This window comes from Lynx rufus, unplaced genomic scaffold (assembly GCF_022079265.1).
Source record: "Lynx rufus isolate CCGP_SWC_20201006 ecotype Redwood Valley unplaced genomic scaffold, mLynRuf1.p SCAF_4, whole genome shotgun sequence".
NCBI classification, from domain to species: domain Eukaryota; kingdom Metazoa; phylum Chordata; class Mammalia; order Carnivora; family Felidae; genus Lynx; species Lynx rufus.
The window spans coordinates 153,833,931-153,853,676 of record NW_025814856.1 but is presented as its reverse complement, the minus strand read 5'-3'; the positions used below and the strand labels follow the sequence as shown (position 1 = coordinate 153,853,676).

At 38.5% G+C, this 19,746-nt stretch overlaps 1 protein-coding gene across 2 annotated transcripts in view; it reads right to left on the bottom strand.

The window, feature by feature from the left end:
* AKR1D1 (aldo-keto reductase family 1 member D1) overlaps window positions 1-19,746 on the bottom strand; it is a 42,922-nt gene that overhangs the window by 7,908 nt on the left and 15,268 nt on the right. Inside the window, exons 4-7 of one of the 2 annotated variants that reach the window (XM_047096439.1) lie at window positions 14,651-14,728; window positions 10,014-10,136; window positions 5,216-5,325; window positions 3,877-4,042 (exon numbers count right to left, since the gene is read on the bottom strand). In XM_047096439.1, coding sequence (XP_046952395.1) covers window positions 3,877-4,042; window positions 5,216-5,325; window positions 10,014-10,136; window positions 14,651-14,728 — 477 coding nt within the window. The remainder of the gene's footprint in view (window positions 1-3,876; window positions 4,043-5,215; window positions 5,326-10,013; window positions 10,137-14,650; window positions 14,729-19,746) is intronic. The other variant, XM_047096440.1, reaches the window with a different exon arrangement.

The following is a 19,746-nucleotide window of genomic DNA, read 5'->3' as shown; positions in this document are numbered from 1 at the left end:
TAAAAAATCGATCCTGATCCGCTCAGTTTGTTCTAACATTTAGTACACATATGCAGTTGTAATGTAAATTTTGTTGAATGTAAAATAACTAAAATTACTTTCATAATTTTCAGTTTTAATTTTAAGGTAAACTTCCAAATTCCTTCTCCCTCCATTATTTCTATGCAATGTTTTTCTTCAGTTTATGTGGATTGATTTGCATTTTTTTTCATGGCACAAATTATCCTGTTATTCACTTTTTCAGGATCTCATATTATAAAACTGAGTGCCTGATATTCCTACCACCTCCATCTGCTTCTCTGATGGTATAGGTTTCAAGAAGAAGAAAGTATTAATTGTAAGTATAAATGTTGAAAGATCTACTAGGACGAGGACAGAAAAATGATTGTTGGATCTGGCAATGAGGAGGTCACTGGTGACCTTGACAAGCTGTTTCAATGGAATGGTCAGGTGAAAGCTTGGTTTCAATGGGTTTAAGGGAGACTGGGGGAAAGGGACTTGGAGGCTGTGATAATAGGATTCTCTTTTAAGGGGTTTGCTGTAAACAGGAAGAAAGAAAAGGATAATATGTGGAGGGGAAAGTGAGTCTAGATTGGATTTTACCTTTTTTTTTTTTTTTTTTTAACGTTTATTTATTTTTGGGACAGAGAGAGACAGCGCATGAACGGGGGAGGGGCAGAGAGAGAGGGAGACACAGAATCGGAAACAGGCCCCAGGCTCCGAGCCATCAGCCCAGAGCCCGACGCGGGGCTCGAACTCACGGACCGCGAGATCGTGACCTGGCTGAAGTCGGATGCTTAACCGACTGCGTCACCCAGGCGCCCCTGGATTTTACCTTTTAAGATTGAGGTCACAGCATGTTTGTATATTGATGGGAGTTATGCAGTAGAGAGATAATGCAGGAGAGAGAGGGGGATGTTTGGGGGGTATGGAGGAGCTATTAGGTGTTAGTGTAACTGCAGTTTCCAGGGAGTAACAGTGGGAATTGGTTGCTGAAATATATGGGGCAAGATCATCGTGGGAGAGGAGATTAAAGAACTATAAGGCAGGGTGATTGGAAGGACCATCCCTATGTATGTTGAATTCATGAAGAATTGTGATGCGAGGAGTGTTGGAGAGAAGGAAAGTGAATCAAGAGATAAAACCTTCAAGGAATGGGGATCAGTGGATGATGGTAACAGGCTGGATAGTGGGTGGTATAATTTGATTTTTTGTTGTTTCATTGTTAAAAATATCCTGCGTTTTTATTTTCTTCATTGTCACCCTTAATTTTATATAGTTTTTTTTTTTAATTTTTTTTCAACGTTTATTTATTTTTGGGACAGAGAGACACAGAGCATGAACGGGGGAGGGGCAGAGAGAGAGGGAGACACAGAATCAGAAACAGGCTCCAGGCTCTGAGCCATCAGCCCAGAGCTTGACGCGGGGCTCGAACTCACGGACCGCGAGATCGTGACCTGGCTGAAGTCGGACGCTTAACCGACTGCGCCACCCAGGCGCCCCTTTATATAGTTTTTAAGTTTATGGTTTAACTTAATCTTTATTACACAATTTTTTATTTCTATGACTTTTTCTTCTTTTATTGTAAATATATTTAAGTTTCCCTTTACGTTTTGTGGATATTTCCTATCTTATACAATATTTTTTAAGGCTTATTTTACCTCAGTTTCTTCTAACATTTAGTACACATATGCAATTATAATGTAAATTTTATTGAATGTAAAATAACTAAAATTACTTTCATAATTTTCAGTTTAGAAGGGAATAATTTTCTATTTTGTCAAATATTGGTTTTAACACCCAGCAAAATTTGTGGTGGTAGGGCAAGTCTAAACCCTGTAGAGTGGAAATTGGCTGTGAATTCAGCTGTCATTTTCTTTGTAAATTTGTATCTCTTTCATGTTTTCTTGTGGTATGTGAACCTCTGAACTCCAATCCCTTATTATCTGGGCTATGGAAATATATGGGATATAGCAGAATTAGTTGCAATAAAAATTTTAAGGAGAATGACAGTTCTTCCAGTACAAAATTGTAATTCACAAAATGATATAAACTCCAAAGGTTTTAACCTTCCATTGCACAGACTACTAGTAACTACTCTCAATCTCTGAACAGTAAAATTTTGAATCCATGAAAACATTTGTTTCAGGTGCATTAAAACTTGTTTTAATTTTTGATGAACCAATACATTAGCCATGCAGATATCCTATTGTTTTAAGATGGCTGAAAACAGTGTCAACCTCTTTTCGTAAGAAGTACTTTGGTAAGTGCTAAAATACTGTGAGTAGTAGTATAACTGTTTATCATTCTTTGCCCTTTTTGCTAGTAACAGAATCCCCTTTTTCCTTTTATGAACTTCTCTTCTATCATCTCGTAGGGCTGTTTGTCACATGAACCCATTTCCAGTACAGGATGTAGTCCAAGGGGGCAATCAAAGTGTCTTATTCACTGGATACAATGATTAATATGGCAGAGGCTCATGGCCCACAAAGGGACAATCAGGGATAGAGACCCTCACAGAAGCCTTTACCTATGATCATGTTCACTGAATATGAGTAATAGGTTAGCCGGGAGATGTCAGGGACTGTTTGTGCTGCCACGTGGAGACAGAGAAGGTAAGGGGTGGAGGGGAGTACAGAGGAACGGAGAGAACTCAGTCCTTTTATAAATCATTTGCATACCTGTGCCCAGTCATGTCTGATGTATCCATGGAATTTACAGTTCTGTGACCCAATAAATCATGTCTCTCTTTCTTTGGTAAGTTTGAGTTGCATTCTGTCATGGGGTAGCAAAAGATCTCTGAAGATAAATTATCTAATATCATGAATATCTTCCCATGGGAGTGTTTATATTTCCACTCTATTATTTAAAAATGGTGATATAATATTTCATTATACAAATATATTATAATTTGTTTTATAAGATTCTACTGGAGATTGTTTCCAGGTTTTAAAAATGATAAATCATGCAATAGTAAACATCCATGTTTGTATGCATGTATGTGTAAATATAGGATCGAGATTGTTGGGTCAAATGGATATGTGGGTTTGAATTTTGATGGCTATGGATAAGTGACATCCTGCTTCTCCAAATCTTAAGCCAATTAATGTTTCTAACAGGAGTATATGCAAGTATATGCAATATGTTTTCCCACATATTCAATATTCTGATTATTTTCCTATCTGAGGGGATAAATACTATCTCATTTTCCTCTTTAATTATGAACAAGACAAAAGCAGCTCACTTTCTTAAGTTATTAACTAATGAGTAATTACTTTTGCATGGTACTTTTCTATGGCTGTATTTACCTAGCAGTTTAGTCTTGAGTAGTAGGCAAGGTAATCTAATCACTCATTTGTCTAGTGGCCTCTTTTCTCGCCTGTAAGTCACCGTGCTGATCATGGAGTATTTACAGAGGAAATAAAGGCAAGTGACATTCATGAAGTCTCATGATCTTCTTCAATGATTTCCAAGTTTGTTCCTCACTTCTACCAGAGCCATTAAGAAGGTGGAAAGTTTACTTTTAGGAATTTCAAGTTCTATACCTTCTATTGCTCCTGTGCTGGTGGAGAAGTGAGTAGGTAAGAGTCAATAGGTAAGGAAACAGAAGAGTAAGGGAGCTAGGTAATGTACAAGCAGCATGGAAACCCTCAAAGTACTAGGGACTCTCTCAAACTCAGCTACAGTTAAATTCAGACCTAGAGAGTGTGGATTGGGGAGCAGGTATAAAAGAAAATGTGAAGGCATTACAACTTATTAAATTAACAGAAAGTTCTCTAAAACAAAGCAAAACAAAAAAAAGCAAAACAAAAAAACCCCAAACTCCAAAACAAAAATGCCTTCTAGGTTTTACATGTACTGAAGCAGTTCTCTTACTTGAAAGTTTTCTTTGATCCTTTCAGGGTTAAAGCTTTTAGGAATAACAACCACTCCTCTCTGGATGTTGAAACGCAAAACAACTTGAGCTGCTGTCTTCTTGTATTTTTTCCCCAATGAGTTTAGAAGTTCATCCTTTAACAAAGGTGGGGATGATACATTCACCCTTGAAAAAAATCAAAACGTGCATCATATTTAGCTCGAGTCATGACAACGGATGGTTAGTCCATCGCCCTCCTCCTCCGTCTCCCTATCCACCTGTTCACCTACCGGGACACTTCGGGTCACCTGTAACCAGTTTCTTGGAGTGCAGAGCACTCAGTGAAGAGTTGCTCTTTTTTTTTTAATTTTTAAAATTTATTTTGGGAGAGAGAGTGTGAGCAGGGCAAGGGGCAGAGGGAGAGAGAGAGAGAGAGAGAGAGAGAAGTAGCAAGCAGGCTCCATACCACCAGTGTGGAGCCTGAGGCAGAGCACAAGCTCACAAACTGTGAGATCATGACCTGAGCCAAAGTCAAGAGTTGGAGACTTAACCACTGAGCCACCCAGGCACCCCGAAGGGTTGCTTTTATCAGGAAAAGATAAAGAGGTAAATTTATAGAGCTGTGTCTTTCAGAGGGTAAATAGTGCTTCTTGGGTGAGTCTTACGGAGATAACTGGGTTAGAAGTAGGTACACAGGGGAAGGCTCTGTTGGAGCAAACAGAGGCACAACTCTCAGAGTCATCTTCGAGTAGAAAAATTTCTACTTAAGTGTGTTGAACACATCACACACAGCACAAGTGCTGCCACTGAACACAGAGCTCAAACAATTCTCTGCGGCGCCTGGGTGGCTCAGTCTGGTAAGCGTCTGACTTTGGCTCAGGTCATGATCTTATGGTTTGTGGGTTCGAGCCCTGCATCAGGCTCTGGGCTGAGAGCTGGGAGCCTGGAGCCTGCTTCAGATTTGGCCCCTCCTCTGCTTGTGTGCCCTGGCACCGTGTTCTCTCTCTGTGTCAAAAATAAACATTTTAAAAAAAGAAAAAAGAAAAAAATCAAAAATTTCAGGATCTGGTCATGGAGAATCTTTGCCAAGTAATACCTAAACTAACATTTATGGAGCATTTCCTATGTTTCAGGCACTGCTAGGCAATTTTACACATACAGTATAATCAATTCTTACCCCACCTTTGTGAGGGAGGTTTTATTAGCTCCAATTTGTATACACAGAGAATGGCTCAAAGAGGGTTAAGTTACTTTCTTAAAATCACAGAGCCAAATAGTCATGTCATTCAAGTAACTCACATTAGTCTCACATTCTACACCAAAAGAAACACTCCTGAGCAGACATAGAGCCTTACTTACCAGCTTGGATTCCTTGAGGTCCCCAGAGGGCTATATGCGATAATGACAATGTCATGTTGTTGGCAAAATTTCAAGAGTTTGGGCTGGGTAAAATACGGATGGCACTCAACCTACATGGTTGCATTGGAGGGCAGAGCACAAAATCAAAGCCTTGTAGTGAATGCAGTTTTACACAGTTTTTAAAAAGTTCTTCAATAAAACCCATCTAAAAGCATCATGGATAATGAGGCAAATGCTGAATATTGTTCTTAACAAGGAAGTTTTTGTTATGGTGAGATTACTTACAACATGGTTAGTGGGGTCACCACCTGTGGATTAATTCTAAAATAAACGGGGAGCGAATTCAATTTCATGTAACTATCATAGTGTAAAGCTTTAACGGAACAGACTTAATTATTTATAGTGACCATTCCAGCAAATACAATTTTCTAGGACAACAATACAGTCTCAAGGTTCAGATTAGAGTCTCGATACGGAAGAGCGACATGTTGCTGAAGACTTTTCTCTGTAGCTATCAAGTATCTAAGAACATTTTCACAAGAGGTAGAGCATGCATAAAATGAAATTTAAAGATGTATTTTGTCTTCTTGGCCGAGAGTTCCTTACACCGCCCAGTGCAGGCCTACATCCATCTTCAGTGTCTCATTGGCAAGAGTCCCGCACTAAAAATGTTTGTGTCACAAAGTCCTTCGCAAAGTTTCTTTTAACCCCTCTGGTAATTTTGGGCCTGTGCTTTTCTTTCCTTTTTAAATTAAAATCAACCAAGGCTGAATTAAAATAGTTGTAGTATTTAATTATTATTTTCACTGTCTGGTTTGAGTTCTAGAAGGCCCAAGGACCCGCTCGCTACCTATGAATTTGCAAAGATAAAACTGGGCCTCTTAGTGGTGGGTCTTATTCCCATTCTCATTTGATATACTTTTTTTTTCTCCCTGACATTATCTTGTTCCCTTACCCTAAGAAACACTTGTGGGTTTTCTCTCCTTTGGAACATTTCTTAAACAATTCTAAAAAGTAACACAGAAACTAAAATAAGGCAGGAATCACACTTCTTAGTGTTTCCTTCCAACATCACTCGCTGCTTTTTCATTTCCAGTTGCATCTGTTATTGGTAGACCAGTCTCCCCAAAATATGTACTTCATCATGTCACTCACTGCTTAGAAACTAAGTATGAATTCCTTCATTTCATGCCTACCGGCTCACTCCAAACACAGCCGTTCGGTCTCCCCACAAGGACTCCTTTCTAATCAGATTGCAGTGCTGTGGCCTGTCTCTGGCCTATTAATGTAGAAGCAGGTATGTGTATACGTGTATGTAAATACGTGTGTGTATGTTTATATATACATTAAATGGTTTTATAACCTACTCTTTGAAAAAGGATTTCATATGGTTTGTGGCAAAAGATATACATAATAAGGCAATTAGAGTTAGAAACAGAACAAATAGGTATGTGCATGTTGAGTCTATGACTGAACTGAATCTGTGAACGGCAATTTGGGATGATACAGAGTTGCACTAAGTAACATCCGAGAAACATCTACTCAACAAAAACTTGAGAGTTAATATATACACTCAAATAACATAACATAACCTAATTTAATATAAATGTTTGCATAAGCAGTTCTTTTTTTAAAAATTTTCAATGTTTATTTTTAAGAGAGAGAGACAGAGACAGAGAGAGAGTGCAAGTGGGTGAGGGGCAGAGAGAGGGAATCCGAAGCAGGCTCCAGGCTCTAAGCTGTCAGCACAGAGCCCGACGGGCTCGAACACACGAACCACGAGATCATGACTTGAGCTGAAGTCGGATGCTTAACTGATTGAACCACCCAAGCACCCCTGCATAGACAGTTCTTAGGTAAAAATCCTGGGGCGTATCACTAACGGGACACCCAGTGAGGGAAATGTGGGGGTGGGAGTGGATAAGCTATTAAGATCCATGTGCATATGAACACAGAGAACCATATTCCTTTTTTTTTTCAGAGCACTTCTCTCAGTTTCTAACTATCAATAACTTTTGTGATAGTTTGATGTCTGTTCCACACTAGACAGCTAGTGCCCCGAGAGGAAGGGCTGTATCTGTCTTTGGTCACTTATGCATGCCTGGAACCTAGCAAAGTGCGTGGCATAAGGCCAGTGCTCAATGGCTGTTGAATGAATGGAAATGGTACCTATACAGACAGACAGGACCAAGCCAGAATCTTAGAAAGAATTACTGGTCCTGCAGACTTTACAGAAGGGCTCCATCAGCACTGCAGCTTGGTGGGGTCATTTGAGGCCAGCAGATGATCCTTGTTGGGTCTGCTGGCACCGGAGGCCGAGTTTAAGGTGAAGGGCAGTGACGATGTCTGATGTCACAGGGCCTTGATGCCAGTGTTGCCCTGGAACTTCGTCATTTCTTTTTTTTTTTTTTTTTCAACGTTTTTTATTTATTTTTGGGACAGAGAGAGACAGAGCATGAACGGGGGAGGGGCCGAGAGAGAGGGAGACACAGAATCGGAAACAGGCTCCAGGCTCTGAGCCATCAGCCCAGAGCCCGACGCGGGGCTCGAACTCACGGACCGCGAGATCGTGACCTGGCTGAAGTCGGACGCTTAACCGACTGCGCCACCCAGGCGCCCCTGAACTTCGTCATTTCTAAGGAGAAGGATGACTAAGCACACTTGCTTCCTTCTTTGCCAGGGACTGGTTATGGCCCTTTGTGGATGGGCCACTGGAGATGCGGTCTTTACTTTTTCTTGTTGACTATGTAAAACTGATGTCACTTCTCAGTGTCTTGACATGTTTGGGGCTTTTTTTTCAACACTATTTGGTAGCGTGGGACTTGAGATAGCAAAATCTCACAGGGTGAAGTTAAGCTGGACAGAAGCTGTGAAGGAAGATGTTAACCTCATCCTCTGTCTTTCTGTAAAAAAACTATGTTGAATTTTCCTTTCATTAATTAAATCACTCAAAAAATATTTATTGCTTCCCAAGTCAGATGTCTGTGACTTAGGCATAGTGAGTAGGGTTAGGGAAAAAAATGAAGAATTTGGAGATCTTTCCTTTCTCCCCCTCCCCCTCCTTCATTTGTTAGAATTGGGTGTATAAAAATTAAAAGACCTGAGCTAAGGTCTAATTCAAAGGTCTCCTTTGAATTAGGCTGGGAAAACACTGCATGACAAATTGCCCACCAGGAAGACTTTCGGAGAGACTAAGCCAGGGATGGAGCCTGGGAGACACATGTCTTTGTGTCAACACAGACATCTTGGACAGAACTAGGGAAGTTTGGAATGCTCAGATTCTGAGAATTAGTAGGGAGCAAGGTCATATTCTACGTGACTTTGTTCATAAAGTCCACGGAAAAATAGACAAATCTGCAAATTATACTTTAAATTTATTCTAATGGGAAAGTTAATTTTTAAATATGTGAATTTTGACTTATGCAAGGTCTCCAGGTATGTATCCCTCATAGATAAAATGTGTCCGCTCTGTATGAGGCCCACAGTATGCTCACCGTGATCTTGAACGGAAAGCTGCTCTTTTTTGTGTCTCTGGAGTAGAGGTGGTCCTACTCAATGCACAGGGTAATGGCTGGCCGGCCAGTAGACCTGCACTTTGATCTGTGCTATCTCTATAGGGTTGATACACTCTGCCTTCAGACACCATGAAACACATGAATAGGCTATGATCTTCCAACATGCTCTTTGTCATGAGGAGACACACTGTCAAATTCCTCATTTTTCATTCTGAGGTCAAAAATCGCCATCTTTCTTTATATATTTGTAAGAAGAAATGTGTGTGTCATTTCAGCCTTTTAGTTATCTAATTTTTTAAATAACAGAGGTTTCCTAGTGCCTCTTTTCTTTTTCATTGTTTTTTAAATGTTTTATTTTTGAGAGAGAATCCAAAGCTGCAAGCCCATGTGGGGCTCGAACTTACAAACGGTGAGATCATGACCTGAGCCGAAGTCAGACACTCAACCGCCTGAGCCACCCAGGCTCCCCATTTCACGCTTTATAACAAAATACTGTTTTTGAGGGTGCAGGAAGATGTGCTGGTGAGGGGTAGGAATTAGGGATATGATTCCCCTTTTCTATGACATTTAAAAATGGAATTATCCATTTTTGTTTGCTCTTTTTTTCCTTATATTTTTAGAGTTTAACATTTTATACTGTTCAATGCGTCAGTTTCTTTTATAATTTTCTCATGGCTACATTTTCTATATATAGCTCCAGAAAACTAAAAATGTTTTGTAGTATTCACAAATGACTTCCTCTTTCTTCTTTAACAGCTGATCAAAGAGATACTAGGAGTATGACATGAGGCAAAGATCTAGATTTGTTTCTACAGAACTAGCCCTTCCCCCCACACTATTTATTGACAAATTCATCCCTTAGCCATTAGTTTGCATTACGTTTTTTGTGGTTTTTTTACATTATGTTTTTATTACACTTGGGGCTTGTTTATTTCTTATTTTCTACTCATTTGTATGTTGGTTCTGTACAAAGCTTACATTATTTTAAATACTCCGTATATATTAATATCTGGCAGATCTAGCTCGCCCTCATTATTTTTATTCAAAAAATCATTTGGGTTACCTTTGCCTGGATTTGAACTTTAAAATCTTTTCGTAAGAGACACATAGTGAGAGAAGTCAAAAGATTTGCTCAGGGTCCTCTGATGAGATATATGTAGAGGGATCACAAGATTTCTGACTCCTAGATCAGGGTTCTTGCTGTTAAGTAAACATTGGAATCTCCCTCTACCCCTCACACACACCCCAATTCCTCACCTCCCACCAATCCTGTCAAACTATACCTGGTTGCTGACTGGCTTATGTTTGAGTCCTGGTTTGTTCAAGATGAGTTCCAGCTGCCTGCGGTTAAAATTGGATACTCCAAGGGATTTCACCAAGCCAGCATCTTTGCAAGCTTCCAAAGCCTGTTGAATAAAGGCCAATGGGTCAACAAAAAAGCCTCAAAACAAACGAGATGTCTATGAGGGTGACTATGAATTCTTTAAGAATGAAAGTCCCTGGGTATGGTAATAGGCATGTGTGAAGAAAAAAAAAAAAAAGTGGGACAGACAGGAATTGTTTGTTTGGGATATATTGTACACCATATCTTCCCCCTTGCATTTTCACAATGTATACCAGTGCATTAAGAATGATCTTATTTCTTGAAAGCTGTTGAGGTTTGCTTTGTGGCTTGGGACCTGATCCATTTTTATAAATGTCTGGTGTGTGTGAAAATGTATATTCTCCTTTTATTACATATATATCTTTTTCTCCTCTTGCTCTGTGTGTGTCTCTGTCTCATACGTATCCGCGTATATAGACACACACACAGACACATACACACATCTTATATAAAATTAGGTCTAGTTTTTCCTGGCTTCTCAATAACTTAAAGGAATATGTTAGAAATCTCCCACCGAATTAGAAGAATTTATCAATGTCTTCTTATAGTTTATCAACCTTGGCTTTATATATTTTGAAGATATTTTAAATGGTACATATGTGTTTAAAACTGGTATATCTTCTTGGTAAATGAATCTTTTATCATTATGCTATTTGCCATTTCCTATAAATTTTGGCATCAGCTTTTCCATTTCTTTTGGGATTTTGACTGGGATTGCATTGAATCTATCGACCAGTTTGGGGAAAATTAACATCTTAATATAGTCAATCTTTTTTTTATCTTTTTAAAAAATGTTTATTTTTGAGAGAGAGCATGAGTCGGGGAGGGCCACAGAGAAAAGGGGAATAGAGGATCCAAAGCCGGCTCTGTGCTGACAGCAGAGAGAACAGAGAGGCTGATGCAGGGCTTGAACTCACTAACTGTGAGATCATGACCTGAGCCGAATCAGATGCTCAGCCAACCGTGCCACTCAGGCATCCTTATGGTCAGTCCTTCTATCAAAGAACATGATATATCTCTCAACTTATTTAAAATATTAAACATTTCTCTCAGTAGTGGGCCTGGCTGTCTCAGTTGGTAGAGCATGTGACTCATGATCTTGAGGTTGTGAGTTCAAGCCCCACGTTGGGTATAGAGATGACTTATAAAAAAGCTGCTCAGTAATGCATTGTAGTTCTTACTGTGTAAGTCTTGCACTGATTTTGTTAAATTTATCTCTAAATACTTAATATTTTTATATTCACTTAATTATTAAATACTTCATAATTAAATTTTTAAAAACTTAATTTCCACTTGAACATTGCTAACATACATATATTGATACAGATTTTATTTTTTGTCCTACAGATTATTTACATGTATGCTTCTTAGTTTCAAAATATTTGATGAGTTTTCAGATACATTTTTGTTATTGACTTCAAATTTAATTCTGATTTTATCAGACAGCCTACTTTGCATAAAGAATATTATTAAGTGTATTGAGATTTGTTTTATGTCTCAGACAATGGACTATTTTGCTAAATGTTCCATGTGCACTTGAAAAATAGCATTTTGTTATATTTTGGTGAAGTACTTTATATTTGTCAATTAGGTTAAGCTAGTTGATAATATTTAAATCTCCTCTAATCTATAGATTTTCTGTGTACTTACTATCTCAATTATTGAGAGAGAGGTTTTGAAATCTTTGACTATAATTGTAGATTATTCTCTTTCTCTTTTCAGTTCTCTTAGTTTATGCTTCATGTATTTTGGAGTTCTGTTATTAGGTGCATAGATGTTTAGGATTGATCCTTTCATTATTATAAAACAAAAATTTTTAAATGTTTATTTATTTTTGACAGAGAGAGAGAGACACAGAGGGAGTGGGGGAGGGGCAGAGAGAGATGGAGACACAGAATCTGAAGCAAGTTTCAGGTTCTGAGCTGTTAGCACAGAGCCCAACGCAGGGCTCAAACCCACGAACCGTGAGATCATGACCTTCTTTGTGAGCTGAAGTCAGGCACTTAACCAACTGAGCCACCCAGGCGCCCTATTAAACAAACTTCTTTATCCCTGGTAATAATTTTTGCTCTGTAATCTTTGTTGATATTAAAATAACTACTCTAGCTTTCTTTTGATTACCATCAGCTGAGTATGTCTTTTTCTACCCTTTTCATTTTTTTTTCTTAACCTTTTATTTCCAACCTATTTGTGTCTTTTCATTTAAAATGGGTTTCTTAGGGGTGCCTGGGTGGCTCAGTCAGTTAGGTATCTGACTCTTGATTTCAACTCAGGTCATGATCTCACAGTCATGCGATCCAGCACCCCTTTGGATTCTGTGCTCAGCCTGGTGCCTGCTTAGGATGATCTCTCTCTTCCTCTGCCTCTCTCCCTCACTGCCCCCTCTCTTTCTGTCTCAAAAGATAAATAAAATGGGTTTCTTATATATAATATGTACTGGAGTTTTGCTTTTTATCCATTCTGACAACCTCTACCTTGTAACTGAGTTGTCTGGACTATTTACATAGATTGTGATTATTAATACAACAGAGTTTAAATCTCCCATCTTGCTCTTTGCTTTCTACTTTTTCCCATCCATTCATTTTCCCTCTTCTTTCCCTGTCTTCGCCTCAATTTATTTTTTTTGTTCCAATTTTTTTTTCTTTATTGGCTTGTTTGCTATAGTCTGGAGATTTGAACATTTTCTCTTAATATTTGATATTCTAAAATTTCACTGTAATGTATCTTCTCTTTTTCTCTTCGATAATCCATGCCCTTTATCTCTTTTTATTTCTTCAAGTATTACCTCTTTTTTTTTCTTCTTTCTTTATTTTTCTGAGACTCCTATTGTGTGGAAATTCAAATTGTATCCTTTATACCTCTTATCTTTTCTTTCATATTTAAAAATTTTTCTTGTCCTTTTCTTCTTCATGTTGGGGATTTCCTTATTCTGATATTTCAATCTGATCATGGTTTTTTTTGCTTGTTTTTTTAAAAAATGTATTCTTGTTCTTGTTTCATATTGCTAACATCTTTTCCTATCCCCTTGAATGAATATATACATATAAATATACATATACATATATATATACACATATTCATATATATATGTATGTGTGTATATATATATATATATATATATATATATATATATATAATTTGGCTAATTTAAAGTTCTTGGTCCTTTTCTCTGTGTATATTGGGATTTCTAATTGAGATCTGTTGCTTTTTGTGAAATAAATGCCTTGTAATTTGGGGCTGTGAACACATTTTTTCCTGGGAATACTGGCTACGCTATTAGGCAGTCCCTTGAAGGGGAATACCAGGCTCTAAAACTAGTCATCTACAGTAAGGTCAGGAAAGGGTATATGGTCTCCTGGGTGGAGAGCCCCAGACACCAGAAAACCCAATCAATGCTTCCTCACTCCTCAGAACAACTCCACAATTCAGATCTTCAGCTCTTACCTATGGGGGGAAATCTATTGGAAAGAGATACTGGTTAGAGTGTAATTTCTCAGCCTTTGGGGTTTGGAATGGGAGAGCCAGGGAGACAACTACCAGGGGTCAGATAGTAACTTATGTTTTTCTCAGCTTCTCACAAGTGCAGGATTTCAGTACTACTCTGATTTGATTCCTGAAGACACCTGAACATGAATCTTAAGTTTCTGCACATATGGAGCAGACAATATTTGTCCCAAGGCTATAGCAGGAGAGAAGAGAGAACAAAAAGAACTCTAAGGTCCTCTGCTATGTAATCCTACTAGTGTTTGTTGGGCTGCCTTCTACTCTAGGTAAAAGCTGCCATATTACCTCATAAACAAACCAGTTCAAAATATCGGCATTTCCCGCCCCCCCCACCCCGCCAAGAATCCATACCGATTTTCTAATTACTTTCCCCTAGTTTTCCTACTCTCATGATCTTGCGGAAGGAGACAACAGCTTGCTGAGAAATGGAACCAGAATTATTTTTCAGTTTTTCATGTATCATTTTAACTTTGTTTCTTTTAAACATCATATTACTGATTTTTATAAATTCAATTTGAGAAACTTAAAAAACTTGTGAATTTATCTCACGTGTACATTTTCATTTACAGTCAAATTAGAACTTATTTCCTTTACTTTCTTTTTCCTTCTACACTTCTCTCTTCCTTCTATGGAATTCTTCTTTTCCATCAAAACAAAATCAAGAATTTTTCAGTGCACATATCTTTGCTTATGGTTAAAATGCCTGGCTTTTAATTTTTTTTCAATGTTTTTATGTTTGAGAGACAGAGAATGAGTGGGGGAGGGGCAGAGACAGAGAGAGAGACACACACACAGAATCTGAAGCAGGCTCCAGGCACCACGCCCGATGTTGGGCTCAAACTCACGAACTGTGAGATCATGACCTGAGCTAAAGTCAGACATTTAACTGAGCCACCCAGGGGCCCCCAAAATGGCTGTTCTTTTACTTTCCATTGGAAGCAAAGGCTGTATCTCTCCATAAACTGAACAGGAATAGTCAGATCACAGTTTAAAAATGTAGTATTTTGAGATAAGAGGCCCATTTGAACTTACCTCCCAAGTGGCACACAGATTTGACTTGTGATATAACCATTTGCCATTCTCATCTTTAGGATAGAAATCATCTCCAGGCTACAGAAAAAGAACAAGCATAACTTATTTTACTTATATCTGGGAATTAAAATTATGGAATTTGAGGAATTCCATGGAATTTGAGGAATTCCAGGAATACCCTGGCCCTGGGAAAGAAATTCAATTCTAATTATTTTTATACTTATATATTATAAATATGACCCATTAGTCTCATTATCTCTCCCTGGTATTCATTTTTCCTTTATTTATTGACAGATTATTATTGTTCTTAAACCATGAATTTTTGCCTGTCTTTTTTTTTAGATGTTTTTATTTTTGAGAGAAAGAGAGAGCAGGTGCATGTGCATGAATGGGGGAGGGGCAGAGAGAGAAGGGGACAGAGGATCTGAAACAGGCTCTATGCTGATAGCAGAGAGCCAGATACAGGGCTCAAACCCATGAACTGTAAGATCATGACCTGAGCTGAAGTTGGACACTTAACCAACTGAGCCACCCAGGCACCCCATGAAAATCTCTCTTAATAACAAAATTACTCATAAATAAGGAGAAGAAGCTGAGAATTAGGACTTTCAGGCTTACTGTTTTGACCTAACCCTAACCCTTGCCAAAGTTGAGAACACCAAATTTCTTACTCCGATAAGAAGCCAAAGGTCATCATTAAGGGTGAGAGGAAATTCTTTATCTAAGAAAAGTGTAGCTAATGGATGTAATGCCTCCTAAGAGTAAGGGAAAACTCAGCATGTTACTTCTCAGTTCTGAATAACCTGCCCAGTGGTTCTCTTCTTTCCCTTTCTGGGACCTCCAGGAGTTTAGCATCTGTTTTCTACCTCACAAATGATCTCAGTATCAAACCCAGTTTTGGGATGACCCCTTCCCAACAAAGTCCATTGTTTTTCAGATTTCTTCTTTTTCACGACATCTAAAAATGGGACACATCTGTTGTGGGCTTGGAAGTGGGATTCAGAGAAATAAAAGATGATTTCTAGGCTCCTTGGCTGGCTGGTGGTGATCATATCCTGAGGTTAAGCTAGCAATCAAGGGTTTTGTTGTGGATATTTTGTGTTTGAAATGTCAATTAGATTTGAGTGGATATTTGAGGAGGCAATTAAACAGAAGTTGGCTGCAGACTAATTTGGGAGTCCTCAGTATATAAAGTGGTATTTAATCCACGCGACTGATCACCTTTAAAGAAAATGTGGCTCAGTAAGACAATATTAAGGATAGAGTACTGGGCATAATGACATTTGGAGGTTGGCAGAGAAGAAGCTATCAAAGCATCTTAAGAGGGTAATATAGAGCCATGAGCTGAAAATGTTTAAAGAAAAAGGTAGTAGTCACCTGTGTTGAAAGTGATCAAATAATATGGGGACAAAGTGTCTTTTGGATTTGGATGACAGCATGGAAGTCTGTAGACCTTGCTAATAGGAATTCTTTTGTTGAAAACCAAGCAATTGGACAAAATCCATTATATTCTTAAATATTTAAAAAAATTTTTCCTTCTGTTAGCTCACCTGAATGAAACCTCCCCCTGGCAATAACATTTTCTCCATTTGTCCTCTGTAGTGAAGACCATGTCTTCTCAGTTCCTCCTGTCTCACTGAGAATAGGAAAAGGGCTCCTTTCTCCTTGATGACCCATAATCACTCATGTTAATGACCCTTTCTATCTCTGATTTCTAAGCTCTTTGACCTTTTCAACACTGATGACCCACATTTTCATTTCAGTCTCTCTTTCTATTTCTTTTTTTTTCTCTCTCTCTATTTCTTAGAGCCTTTTGCATTTCCTAATTTTACTTCTGTTCTGAAATGGCTTTATGCCTCCATTACGAACTCTGTTAAATAATATTTACTTCCCCAGGTTTTAATTAAGCCCTTATCAAGCCTGCACCCATGATAAATATTTCTATGATGCCTCCCTGAAGCTCCTACTGTGTCTACCTTACTAATCCATTCATCCAGATAAACCCTTTGTCTTTGTCCTCTACTCCTCCTTACTGTAAGGCATTACTGGAAAAATAATTCAACCCTCTAAAAACCTGTGCTATTGACTCTCATTCCAATTCAGCAGTAACTTCATTCATCTTTTTAAAACATCTTATCATGAGTTTTTGTATTGTGTTGTTGTTAATTTGACATTTAAAAAAAATAACATCGTGCTAAAATATTTTAGTAAGAAAGATTTCTTGTTAAAAATGATGAGATTGAAAAAATCATGGGGGCGCCTGGGTGGCGCAGTCGGTTAAGCGTCCGACTTCAACCAGGTCACGATCTTGCGGTCCGTGAGTTCCAGCCCCGCGTCGGGCTCTGGGCTGATGGCTCAGAGCCTGGAGCCTGCTTCCGATTCTGTGTCTCCCTCTCTCTCTGCCCCTCCCCCGTTCATGCTCTGTCTCTCTCTGTCCCAAAAATAAATAAATGTTAAAAAAAAAAAATTTAAAAAAAAAAGAAAAATCATGTGATATTTTGGCTTCAAAGATTGATTTCTCAAAAAAAAAAAAAGATTCGTTTCCCAATTATAGTTACATTTAGGAGGTAATGTCATTATACTGTGTCATTTCGAACTGTTAAAAAGTTTTACCTTCTCTCTGTATCTTTGAGCCTTGATCCCATCTAAGAATAGGAATATAAATTCTCTATTTACTTTGCCAAAAAGATTTTATAAATCATTGGTCAGCCAGAGAGAAGTAAATTTCATTTTCTCACTTTTAGATACAGGCTCTTTCAAAATATTCAAGACTTAGCTTAGAAGTCTGCCATTTGAACAAGAGTAAAGTTAGTCGTGTGAGGATGAGGGCTGAGGTTATAACTTCCAAGAGCCTGGAATTTAAAAAAATCACCGTAGTCCACAGGGTGTTGGGATTGTTAGGTTTGCGAGGACAAGGCAGGGGCAGTGTCACGTAGGGGAACAAGTATGAAGTTGGCATCAGGGGACTGACCATCTGCTCCCTGTTCTAATGGCCTTTATTTTCTTTATCATTATCTTTTTTTTCTCTCTAATGGGCTTTAAACCTGAGTTTGTTAGTTCCTTGTTTGGGGCCTCGACTTTCTTTTCTGTGAAATGAGGTTATTGGGATATCTTATAACTAAGTTTCTTTTCCACACGAACATTTCAGAATATTATCTTTCATTTATTATCAAGAAAATGTCAGACATTGTGCCAGTAATTTCACACATATAATTTTAATGACTCCTCACAACACTTGTGGAGTTACTATTGTCACCATTTTACTGATAATGAAATTGAAGTTTAGAAAGAAATAAGAAAGAAAGAAAGAAAGAAAGAAAGAAAGAAAAAGATAAAGATCAAAGTGACTACTACTAGTAAGTAATAAAGCTGAGAGTCAATCCCTCTTCTGTGTGACTCCAAAGTCCATACAGACATTTCCACTATACCATGAATAGGTGATGTGGAAAGAGATCAGGTAATAACTTGACCAAGTCATCTGCCTTGTATGTCACACAGCTGAGATTCAAACTCGGCAGCCCATGCTCCTTACCACTATGCTAAGTGACCTCTAATTAATGAGTTCAGTAGAAATCTGTTATTTCCCCATACCTATGCTATCTTCTCTGGAGGAGTTCATTCCATATTGTTTGGGTGGGCTGACTCAGCTCTCATTCTTAACCATAGATGTCAATCAGTCACTCATTTGGCCCTTAGATCAAAGATTAGTCAGTAATGGGTAAATGGTCCAAGCAAGGCCACTCAGTATTTCTCCATGAGGTTTTAATGTGTGGTTTCTCTTTCTCTGAATTCTCCAGTTGTGTTGGCGATGTAGGCTTGGTATGTCAATGGTCATTCTATCATCACATAGAGAGGGATTTTTGAGAGTGAAGCCAACTAAAACATAGAGACAGAGCCATATACATAGTTTGAACTTCTGGAACCAGCTGTGCCTGAACTAGGTATCCCTTGGAATTTTTAGCTCCCTTTTTAGCTAACACCAATTTGAGTTGGATTTCTGCCATTTATAACAGGAGCTCTGACTAATACAAAGATGTTGCGGTATGGCAAGTAATGGTCCATAAATGTGAAATTGGCTAGGTCAATATGGAATTGTGGACACTGAGAAGTCTCCCACCTTCAGCCAAGAATTGGAAATCCTTGCTCTGCAATAGCATGGAATCTGTTAAATTGTTGCCTTGTTGTGCTTGAGTTTCAGACAAATGGGCCTACTAAGGCTGGAGCTTTAGGGGACTTAGTAGAAAAACACTGGGTATTAGAATTTATTGGCCATTTTTGCAAGCTTCAGGTAGTTCTTGAAGAAAGATGTGTTTGTTGCTACTGGGCTTGTAAGATGAGAGGTAAGATGATATTTTGCTAAAATTAGTACTTTCTGCTTCTGGATGTCACCTGAGATGACAGAAGTTGAGATCTGAGCCTTCTGGAGATAGAAAAGTTAGTGCCAACCAAGGCAAGAAGGTAAGAATCCTAGAGGTAAGTAATATTGGACTCTGGGAGAATTCTGGTTCTCAGTGTCCCTCTGAAGGCAAGATCACAGATGCCCTACTGGACAAAGGTGCACCATCCAATGAGATGCAGATTGGGTGAAAGGAACACATTAGCTGTGCCTGCCTATTTTAATATTTATTTATTTTTGAGAGACAGAGAGAGACAGAGCACAAGCAAAGGAGGGGCAGAGAGAGAATGAGACATAGAATCTGAAGCAGGTTCCAGGCTCTGAGCTGTCAGCACAGAGCCCGACGCAGGGCTCGAACCCACAAACGGTGAGATCATGACCTGAGCCAAAGTCGGACACTTAACTGACTGAGCCACCCAGACACCCCTGTGCCTGCCTATTTTATATTTTTCCAAACCAGATGGAGGTCAGTAAGCTGAAGATGGGGCTCATGAGTAAAATCAGGAAGTTCTTTACTAAGAGACAGAAACCATAGACCACAAATTAGATAATAAGAAATGTGACCCTAAAAGATTTCTAGTTTTAATTGTTCATTCATACTGGACTGAATGTGAATTTACTGAAAGCGTATGAACCTTTTAAGGGATATTGTCTCGTCTGTGAACTCTCAACCTGACCAATAAAAGCCTACGATTACCAA